We start from the raw sequence: 11643 nt of genomic DNA, 5'->3' as shown, positions 1-11643 counted from the left end.
GCATACTGAGTAGGAAAAGAAAGAAAGAATAGAGTGGCAGAGAGAGCAGGAATAGAACAGCATAGATAGCAGGCACATAGAGTGGCACAGGAGTGGACACAGAGAGTAGGCACTGATGGTGGGCACACAGAGCATGCACAAATAGACCCTTTTGCTAAACAGTCCTGTTTCCATTGTTATTATAGATGGAGTAAAAGATGATGCCACAGAGAGTGGAGAAGTGTAGTCTGTAGATGTGGCGGTGAGTCAAAGCTCAGACTGGCACAGGTCCCATCACTGGGAGGTCCAGGGACTGGGACACCCAGCATTCTACACACAGCACATCTGTCACTTCCTTATACTGGGGGTAACTTCCCATATACAATCTCACTTTTCCACAGAGATCAGAGCTGATCACACACAGCAAACATGGGGGACACCATCACCTACTCCGAGATGACCTTCACCAATAAGCACAACTCCCGAATATTATCAGGTAAGAAGGACATGGGGGGGCCCTACCTATCAGATTCTTCCTGGACTACAGAACACTGACCACTCCATAGGAAGAAGAACAGCATATTGTCAGGAAGATTAGAAATGTGAGCTGACTTGAATTCTTTTCTATGTGAATTCATTGATCAATTCATTGGTGATCAGCAGATCATTTCCAGTAAGAAGTACCATGGAGTCCATATGATCTCCAACATTATGAGGATAGAGCTGTCCATAGACAGTAGATGGAATTGGGCAGAAATGAATGTTTGGTTCACCATCTGGAGCTTTATATGACTTATAACAGATCAGAAACTGATATCAGTCCAAATGTCCATCAGCCAGGTTGGAAATATACACAATGTGCAATAAATACTGTCTGAGCTGTCATCAAACAAGGTGTCCTCTGATGTCTTCAGAGCCTTTAACAGTGAATACGGTGGGTTTTGTTTGTACAGTGAGATTCTGTTCACCACTTATTTATCAGCTTCCTGACAGTTGGGGTGTTCCTGACACCTTCACAAATGATCTGGGTTATATGTGTCTGCGTGGGTTTCCTCCGGGTACTCCGGTTTCCTCCCACACTCCAAAGACATGCTGGTAGGTTAATTGGATCCTGTTTAAAATTGTCCCTAGTATGTATGAATGTGAGTTAGGGACCTTAGATTGTAAGCTCCTTGAGGGTGTAGGGACTGATGTGAATGTACAATGTATATGTAAAGCGCTGCGTAAATTGACGGCGCTATATAAGTACCTGAAATAAATAAATAAATAAATATACAGATTTTGGGTTAGATCTGGGTTAGACACATTGATTTTCATCATTTTCTTTTTCTATCTTTCATCTTCACTTGCTCATTTTCCCCCTTTTCTCTTTTCTAGGGTATGAATTCCATCTGTTTCTTTCTAATATTTGCATCACCACTTGCTCTTTCTATAATTACCTTATATATTGCTAGCACCTTTTGTCTCCTGCTGATGACGTCGCTTAGCGACGGACTCCAGCCTCTCTATAAAGGATGCCTACTCCATCAGCCTATTAGATCTGAAGAAAATGCGGATGCATTGAAACACGTCATCTGACACGTCCATACGCCATTTCCGCTGCTCTGTTCCTAGTGTAAGGTGCGCTTCACGCTGGTTTTCATCCGGTCCCTGCTTCCTGCTTCCGGTCCCGGCTTTCGGTGCCCGATTAGATGCCGGTTCACCTTGCGGACACCCGGGTTTTACTGTCTTCCCCAGAGCCTAGCACCCATCAGCGGAGATTTCAACACAGCGGACAGCCTCTCTACCCTCTCCCCAGCGCTTTGATCACATCGTTTGGAGCCTGCACCGTGAACAGCTGAGATGACCTCCCTGGGCTAGCTACATGTTTTTATGTGCCTTACTTTTACCTTGTCCTTGTGAGCAGCCATTTGGCCATTCATTTTTTTATATTTATATTAAAGTTATGTTTTTAATATTGCACTTAGATTGGCGCATCTTGTTTTTTATCTCCACATTGCCTTTCAGAGTTCTGCTTCTATTCCTAAGAAAGCAACCGCTGGTGCTTAGTATCATTCTCATTTGAACTTTATACTATTTCATTGCTATTTTTAGGACTTCCTAGGTATAGCGTATGTGTGTCCTGCATTGCCAATACTTATACGCCTTATCGTAGCCATACATTGTCTTTTTGGACATTTTGAACATTTGGGACATTATTTTGATATCCTTATTTCTTCCTCATGTTTGGTTGAGATCTTGCGCCATTTCTCCCTTTTTTTATAGGGTTATATACAGCAGACTGGTGTTCCTGTAAATGGTAATAAGTGAGATCACACATCATAGTAATTTCTTTTCTGTCTTCGGCTTTACTCATTTTCTTGATCATTTTTCTTTTCTTTCCCTTTGCTGATAAAATAAGTTTTAGATACATTATACATTATATTATATACATTATACCCTAGATACATTGTAACAGATACTGCTGTAGAATTGTAACTTTGTTCTATAAATCTATTGTGTTTCTGCCTTCCATAATGTGGAATATCAGCTTCTTATGCCGCGTACACACGGTCGGACTTTTCGTCTATAAAAGTCCGACGGACGCCGACGGACTAAAGCTGGCTGACTATCCGATCGTGTGTGGGCTTCCCCGGACTTTCAGCTGACTTTTTCAGCCTCAAATCCGACGGACTTTAGATTTGAAACATGCTTCAAATCTTTACGTCGTAACTACGACGGACCCCGAAATCCGCTCGTCTGTGTGCTAGTCCGACGGACAAAAACCCACGCTAGGGCAGCTATTGGCTACTCGCTATCAACTTCCTTATTTTAGTCCGGTGTACGTCATCACGTACGAATCCGTCGGACTTTTGTGTGGTTGTGTGTAGGCAAGTCCGTTCGTTAGAAAGTCTGGCGCAAGTCCGCCGAAAGTCCGCCAGAAGTCCGCCGGAAGTCTGTCGGACAGGCTGTCGGACTTTTGTAGACAAAAAGTCTGACCATGTGTACGTGGCATTAGAATACTCTCTGTAGACCTATAAAGGACATTTAGGGCTCATTCACACTGTTGGTTGCGGTCACACTACTTACTATATGTTTTGCATGGTATATGCGTTGGTGCAATGCGGTGCTGTTCATTCTGAATTGCAGATCAGTACACTTTGCTGACATTGGTGTGTTGCAGCGCACATTGCCGCAGTGCACATACCATGTGTTGGGGTGACTGTGGTGATGGCAACCCAACAAAGCCTGCTGACAGACTAGCATTGCAGCATGGGGCTCTGCTTCCAGACATACTACATGGACCTTATTTGATGCATTAACGTACAATCACTAGTGCACCATAATAGCATGAATGGCCCCTAATTCTCACACAGGGACACTTTCAACCGTGGCCGGTGGTTGTGGAGGTCTGCAGGCAGGGAGGCTTATCGGAATCTGGAAGCCGCCTTTAACAAGGGGTCCCCCAGATCCCGCCTCCCCCCCATGTGAATGACTATGGGGTGCATAGTACCCCTACCCATTCACCATAAAAGTGTCAAAAAGTAATAAAACCAAAGGTAGTTTTTGACAAATTCTTTATCAAAAAAAAAAAAGTGTCCCCGGATGTAAATCCATCGTCAATCACACCGCCAAAAAAATATAAAAACAAAAACGCTCCCCCTGTCTATGAAGGCTGGCCGCCTACTGCAGGCTCCGCCATTTGAGAGTTCTTATATATTTAAGGGGCGGGGCCACCTGGCGATGTCACCTGGTGGCCCCGCCACCTTGTGACATTGCCGACCCAGAATGCACCGGTCCATGATGTCAGAAGGGGGGTGGTGCCACCAGGTGACATATATACTGTAGGTAAGAAATCTTTCTTAATAAAGAATTTGTCAAAAACTAACAGTGTCCCTAGATGTAAATCCATCGTCAATCACACCGCCCTCCAACCCAAACAAGTCACCAGGTGACATCGCCAGGTGGCCCCGCCACCTTGTGACATTGCCGACCCAGAATGCACCGGTCCATGATGTCAGAAGGGGGGTGGTGCCACCAGGTGACATATATACTGTAGGTAAGAAATCTTTCTTAATAAAGAATTTGTCAAAAACTAACAGTGTCCCTAGATGTAAATCCATCGTCAATCACACCGCCCTCCAACCCAAACAAATAAAAAAACTAAAATGCTCCCGCTGTCTATGAAGGCTGGCCGCCTACTGCAGGCTCCGCCGTTTGACAGTTCTTATATAGGTAAGGAGCGGCGCCACCTGGCTATGTCACCTGGTGGCATCACCCCCTTCTGCCATCTTGGATCGGTGCATGCTGGGTTGGCAACATCAGAAGGGGGCGGTGCCACCAGGTGACATAGTTAGGTGGCCCGCCCCTTACTTATATAAGAACTGTCAAATGGCGGAAAGTGCAGTAGGCGGCCAGCCTTCATAGACAGCAGGAGCGTTTTTTGTTATTTTATTTGTTCGGGTTGGCGGGCGGTGTGATTGATGATGGACTTACGTCAGGGACACTGTTTTTTAATTTTTTGATAAAGGAATTGTCAAAAACTGTGTGTGTTTTTATTACTTTTTGATGCTTTTTTTATGAATGGGTATGAATGAGTATGGGGTACTAGGTACCCCATACTCATTCACATGGGGGAGGGGTGGGATCTGGGGTCCCCCTTGTTAAAGGGGGCATGCAAATTTTGATAAGACCCCCACAACCATTGGCCACGGTTGTGGGGATGAGGCCCTTGTTCCCATCAACAGAGGGGGCAGAGCCCCCACCCCAAAGCACCCCCATGTTGAGGGCATGTGGCCTAGTATTATTCATGAAGGGGCGCTCGCTCACCCCCCTTCCTTTTCTGACCTGCCAGGCTGCATGCCTGGATAATGGTCTGGTATGGATTTTGGGGTTACCTTACACAGTTTTTTTTAACCAGATTTTTGTTTTTTTTTTATTCAGCTGTCAGAGGGGAAACCCATTGACAGCTGATGACTCATCAGTTGATAAGGATGCTGTGGCCAGCTACTAAACAACCAGCTTATACTGCACCCTGGGTGCAAAATGCACTGTGCAGCACGCCATGCATGTCAGGGATAGGGATGAGCCGAACACCCCCCTGTTCGGTTCGCACCAGAACATGCGAACAGGAAAAAAGTTCGTTCGAACACGCAAGCACCGTTAAAGTCTATGGGACATGAACATTAATAATAATGAAAAGTGCTAATTTTAAAGGCTTATATGCAAGGTATTGTCATAAAAAGTGTTTGGGGACCTGGGTCCTGCCCCAGGGGACATGGATCAATGCAAAAAAAAGTTTTAAAAACGGACGTTTTTTCAGGAGCAGTGATTTTAATAATGCTTAAAGTCAAACAATAAAAGTGTAATATCCCTTTACATTTCGTAGCTGGGGGGTGTCTATAGTATGTCTGTAAAGGGGCGCATGTTTCCCGTGTTTAGAACAGTCTGACAGCAAAATGACAATTCGAAGGAAAAAACCCATTTAAAACTACTCGCGGCTATTGCATTGCCGACAATACACATAGAAGTTCATTGATAAAAACGGCATGGGAATTCCCCACAGGGAAACCCCGAACCAAAATAAAAAAAAAAAAAAAATGACGTGGGAGTCCCCCTAAATTCCATACCAGGCCCTTCAGGTCACGCAACCTGGCAGGCCGCAGGAAAAGAGGGGGGGACAAGGGTACAGCCCCCCCCTCCTGAACCATACCAGGCCACATGCCCTCAACATTGAGAGGGTGCTTTGGGGTAGCCCCCCAAAACACCTTGTCCCCATGTTGATGAGGACAAGGGCCTCATCCCCACAACCCTGGCCGGTGGTTGTGGGGGTCTGCGGGTGGGGGGCTTATCGGAATCTGGAAGCCCCCTTTAACAAGGGGACCCCCAGATCCCACCCCCCCCTGTGTGAAATGGTAAGGGGGATACTTACCCCTACCATTTCACTAAAAAACTGTCAAAAATGTAAAAAATGACAAGAGGCAGTTTTTGACAATTCCTTTATTTAAATGCTTCTTCTTTCTTCTATCTTCCTTCATCTTCTTCTTCTTCTGGTTCTTCTGGTTCTTCCTCCGGTGTTCTCGTCCAGCATCTCCTCTGTGGCGTCTTCTATCTCCTTCTCCACGGGCCACTCCGCACCCATGGCATGGGGGGAGGCTCCCGCTCTTCTCTTCATCTTCTTCTCTTCTTCCTTCTTCTCTTCTTCTCTTCTTCATTTTCTTCTCCGGGCTGCTCTGCACCCATGCTGGCATGGAGGGAGGCTCCCGCTGTGTGACGGCGTCTCCTCGTCTGATGGTTCTTAAATAATGGGGGCGGGGCTACCCGGTGACCCCGCCCCCCTCTGACGCACGGGACATGACGGGACTTCCCTGTGGCCCCGCCCCCCATTATTTAAGAACCGTCAGACGAGGAGATGCCGTCACACAGCAGGAGCCTCCCTCCATGCCAGCATGCATGCGGAGCGGCCCGGAGAAGAAAATATAGAAGAGAAGAAGAGAAGAAGGAAGAAGAGAAGAAGATGAAGAGAAGAGCGGGAGCCTCCCCCCATGCCATGGGTGCGGAGCGGCCTGAGGAGAAGAAGATAGAAGACGCCGCGGAGGAGATGCTGGACGAGAACGCCAGAGGAAGAACCAGAAGAGCCAGAAGAACCAGAAGAAGAAGATGAAGAAAGAAGAAGCATTTAAATAAAGGAATTGTCAAAAATTGTCTCTTGTTATTTTTAAAATTTTTGACAGTTTTTTAGTGAAATGGTAGGGGTAAGTACCCCCTTACGATTTCACACAGGGGGGGGCGGGATCCGGGGGTCCCCTTGTTAAAGGGGGCTTCCAGATTCTGATAAGCCCCCCGCCCGCAGACCCCCACAACCACTGGCCAGGGTTGTGGGGATGAGGCCCTTGTCCTCATCAACATGGGGACAAGGTGTTTTGGGGGGCTACCCCAAAGCACCCTCCCAATGTCCCAATGTTGAGGGCATGTGGCCTGGTATGGTTCAGGAGGGGGGGGCGCACTCTCGTCCCCCCCCTCATTTCCTGCGGCCTGCCAGGTTGCAGGCTCAGATAAGGGTCTGGTATGGATTTTTGAGGGGACCCCACGCCGGTTTTTTTTGGCGTGGGGTTCCCCTTAAAATCCATACCAGACCTGAAGGGTCTGGTATGGAATTTAAGGGGAACCCCACGTCATTTTTTTTTTTTAATTTTGACCGGGGTTCCCCTTAATATCCATACCAGACCTGAAGGGCCTGGTATGGAATTTAGGTGGACTCCCACGTCATTTTTTTTTTTTTTTTTAATTTTGGTTCGGGGTTCCCCTGTGGGGAATTCCCATGCCGTTTTTATCAATGAACTTCTATGTGTATTGTCGGCAATTAGAGATGAGCTTCGAGTTCGAGTTGAACTCATGTTCGACTCGAACATTGGCTGTTCGCAAGTTCACCGAACAGCGAACAATTTGGGGTGTTCGCGGCAAATTCGAATGCCGCGGAACACCCTTTAAAAGTCTATGGGAGAAATCAAAAGTGCTAATTTTAAAGGCTAATATGCAAGTTATTGTCATAAAAAGTGTTTGGGGACCCAGGTCCTGCCCCAGGGGACATGGATCAATGCAAAAAAAAGTTTTAAAAAACGGCCGTTTTTTCAGGAGCAGTGATTTTAATAATGCTTAAAGTCAAACAATAAAAGTGTAATATCCCTTTAAATTTCATACCTGGGGGGTGTCTATAGTATGCCTGTAAAGGGGCGCATGTTTCCTGTGTTTAGAACAGTCTGACAGCAAAATGACATTTTGAAGGAAAAAACTCATTTAAAACTACCCGCGGCTATTGCTTTGCCGACAATACACATAGAAGTTCATTGATAAAAACGGCATGGGAATTCCCCAAAGGGGAACCCCGAACCAAGATTAAAAAAAAAAATGACGTGGGAGTCCCCCTAAATTCCATACCAGGCCCTTCAGGTCTGGTATGGATATTAAGGGGAACCCCGGCCAAAATTTAAAAAAAAAATGACGTGGGGTTCCCCCTAAATTCCATACCAGACCCTTCAGGTCTGGTATGGATTTTAAGGGGAACCCCGCGCCAAAAAAAAAAAAAAAAACGGCGTGGGGTCCCCCCAAAAATCCATACCAGACCCTTATCCGAGCACGCAACCTGGCAGGCCGCAGGAAAAGAGGGGGGGACAAGAGTGCGGCCCCCTCCCCCTCCTGAACCGTACCAGGCCACATGCCCTCAACATTGGGAGGGTGCTTTGGGGTAGCCCCCCAAAACACCTTGTCCCCATGTTGATGAGGACAAGGGCCTCATCCCCACAACCCTGGCCGGTGGTTGTGGAGGTCTGCGGGCGGGGGGCTTATTGGAATCTGGAAGCCCCCTTTAACAAGGGGACCCCCAGATCCCGGCCCCCCCCCTGTGTGAAATGGTAAGGGGGTACTTGTACCCCTACCATTTCACTAAAAAACTGTCAAAAATGTTAAAAATTACAAGAGACAGTTTTTGACAATTCCTTTATTTAAATACTTCTTCTTTCTTCTATCTTCCTTCATCTTCTGGTTCTTCTGGTTCTTCTGGCTCTTCTGGTTCTTCCTCCGGCGTTCTCGTCCAGCATCTCCTCCGCGGCGTCTTCTATCTTCTTCTCCTCGGGCCGCTCCGCACCCATGGCATGGGGGGAGGCTCCCGCTCTTCTCTTCTTCTTCATCTTCTTCTCTTCTTCTTTTCTTCTCTTCTTCATTTTCTTCTCCGGACCGCTCCTCACACATGCTAGCATGGCGGGAGGCTCCCACTGTGTGACGGCGCTCCTCGTCTGACAGTTCTTAAATAACGGGGGGCGGGGCCACCCGGTGACCCCGCCCCCCTCTGACGTACGGTGACTTGACGGGACCTCCCTGTGACGTCACGGGGAATGCCACAGGTAAGTCCCGTCATGTCCCGTGCGTCAGAGGGGGGCGGGGTCACCGGGTGGCCCCGCCCCCCGTTATTTAAGAACTGTCAGACGAGGAGCGCCGTCACACAGCGGGAGCATGGATGCGGAGCGGCCCGGAGAAGAAAATGAAGAAGAGAAGAAGAGAAGAAGATGAAGAAGAAGAGAAGAGCGGGAGCCTCCCCCCATGCCATGGGTGCGGAGCGGCCCGAGGAGAAGAAGATAGAAGACGCCGCGGAGGAGATGCTGGACGAGAACACCGGAGGAAGAACCAGAAGAGCCAGAAGAACCAGAAGAACCAGAAGATGAAGGAAGATAGAAGAAAGAAGAAGTATTTAAATAAAGGAATTGTCAAAAACTGTCTCTTGTAATTTTTAACATTTTTGACAGTTTTTTAGTGAAATGGTAGGGGTACTTTTGTACCCCCTTACCATTTCACACAGGGGGGGGCCAGGATCTGGGGGTCCCCTTGTTAAAGGGGGCTTCCAGATTCCGATAAGCCCCCCGCCCGCAGACCCCCACAACCACCGGCCAGGGTTGTGGGGATGAGGCCCTTGTCCTCATCAACATGGGGACAAGGTGTTTTGGGGGGCTACCCCAAAGCACCCTCCCAATGTTGAGGGCATGTGGCCTGGTATGGTTCAGGAGGGGGGGGGGCCGCACTCTCGTCCCCCCCTCTTTTCCTGCAGCCTGCCAGGTTGCGTGCTCGGATAAGGGTCTGGTATGGATTTTTGGGGGGACCCCACGCCGTTTTTTTTTTTTTTTTTTGGCGCGGGGTTCCCCTTAAAATCCATACCAGACCTGAAGGGTCTGGTATGGAATTTAGGGGGAACCCCACGTCATTTTTTTTTTTTAAATTTTGGCCGGGGTTCCCCTTAATATCCATACCAGACCTGAAGGGCCTGGTATGGAATTTAGGGGGACTCCCACGTCATTTTTTTTTTTAAATTTTGGTTCGGGGTTCCCCTTTGGGGAATTCCCATGCCGTTTTTATCAATGAACCTCTATGTGTATTGTCGGCAATGCAATAGCCGCGGGTAGTTTTAAATGAGTTTTTTCCTTCAAAATGTCATTTTGCTGTCAGACTGTTCTAAACACAGGAAACATGCGCCCCTTTACAGGCATACTATAGACACCCCCCAGGTACGAAATTTAAAGGGATATTACACTTTTATTGATTGACTTTAAGCATTATTAAAATCACTGCTCCTGAAAAAACGGCCGTTTTTAAAACTTTTTTTTGCATTGATCCATGTTCCCTGGGGCAGGACCCGGGTCCCCAAACACTTTTTATGACAATAACTTGCATATTAGCCTTTAAAATTAGCACTTTTGATTATTCATGTTCGTGTCCCATAGACTTTAACGGTGTTCGCGTGTTCGAACAAACTTTTTTCCTGTTCCCATGTTCTGGTGCGAACCGAACAGGGGGGTGTTCGGCTCATCCCTATCGGCAATGCAATAGCCGTGAGTAGTTTTAAATGGGTTTTTTCCTTCGAAATGTCATTTTGCTGTCAGACTGTTCTAAACACAGGAAACATGCGCCCCTTTACAGGCATACTATAGACACCCCCCAGCTACGAAATTGAAAGGAACATTACACTTTTATTGTTTGACTTTAAGCATTATTAAAATCACTGCTCCTGAAAAAACGGCCGTTTTTAAAACTTTTTTTGCATTGATCCATGTCCCCTGGGGCAGGACCCGGGTCCCCAAACATTTTTATGACAATAACTTGCATATAAGCCTTTAAAATTAGCACTTTTGATTTCTCCCATAGACTTTTAAAGGGTGTTCCGCGGCATTCGAATTTGCCGCGAACACCCCAAATTGTTCGCTGTTCGGCGAACATGCGAACAGCCAATGTTCGAGTCGAACATGAGTTTGACTCGAACTCGAAGCTCATCCCTAGTCAGGGAGTTCAGTGGGGTGAACAGCTGCCCAACCCCCTGCAAATTCAGGTGTTGGACGAACGGGCCGAACAGCCAATGTTCAGCCGGAACTCATGATCGGGCCGAACCATTAATTGGGATGCAGCAGCTGCTGCCAATTTGATATGAGTCATGCCGTTACTGCATTCCAACTGACCAATTGAAAGGAATGCCTGGGGGTGCACAAAACACCTGTGCATTCCCATGTGGGTAAACACGGCCCTTGCATGGGTGTACCCTGCAGGATACCCCTGTGAACAAGGCCTTACAGATCAAGCCACTTCTTACTCAGCAATCTATGTGACAGTGTCATTGGCAGCAATGTCAAAGGAAAAGATCCATAAACCGCACATCATAAAGCAGACCCATGTGCATGAAGGCAGATGAATGGCAGCCTCAGCCCGGACCCCAGCCATGCCACGCCCACAACATGTTTTGCTCCACCCTTTGGAGCTTAATCATGGGGATCCTTGGCAGCCCACCAAGACAGATTTAGCATAATCGTGGTCCGGGGTTTTATCCTGTTGGAATGTTAATTTACACCAGTGTGTCCTTCATTACAATTTAGAAAAATGGACAACATGATTGATGATGAATGTACATTGTGGGAGTTCTTTTTTTTTTTTTTTTACTATGTACCAATAAACCCCCTCACCCACAGACTCCAACAACCACCAAGCCAGGGTTGTGGGAGAAGAGTCACCAATGCTTATCACCATGCACGTTTACCCCCCCCCATACTGACTGCATGTGGCCAATCCTTCCCCCTTTCCTGGCCAGCTAGGCTGTATGCTTGTATTTACCTCTTGGCTCTGGCGCTTTCCGGCCCTTTAAGGGATTTAGGA

At 47.3% G+C, this 11643-nt stretch overlaps 1 protein-coding gene across 3 annotated transcripts in view; it reads left to right on the top strand.

Moving 5' to 3' along the window:
- The first annotated feature begins 324 nt into the window (after positions 1-324).
- LOC141123223 (uncharacterized) overlaps positions 325-11643 on the top strand; it is an 89757-nt gene continuing 78438 nt past the window's right edge. For all 3 annotated transcript variants that reach the window (XM_073612040.1, XM_073612039.1, XM_073612038.1), the window contains exon 1: positions 325-475. In XM_073612040.1, the coding sequence (XP_073468141.1) occupies positions 409-475 (67 nt within the window). In that variant the 5' untranslated portion in view covers positions 325-408. The remainder of the gene's footprint in view (positions 476-11643) is intronic.

This window comes from Aquarana catesbeiana, linkage group LG01, assembly GCF_042186555.1.
Source record: "Aquarana catesbeiana isolate 2022-GZ linkage group LG01, ASM4218655v1, whole genome shotgun sequence".
Classification (NCBI taxonomy): domain Eukaryota; kingdom Metazoa; phylum Chordata; class Amphibia; order Anura; family Ranidae; genus Aquarana; species Aquarana catesbeiana.
The sequence above is the reverse complement of the archived record's forward strand: the minus strand, read 5'-3'. Positions and strand labels throughout refer to the sequence as shown.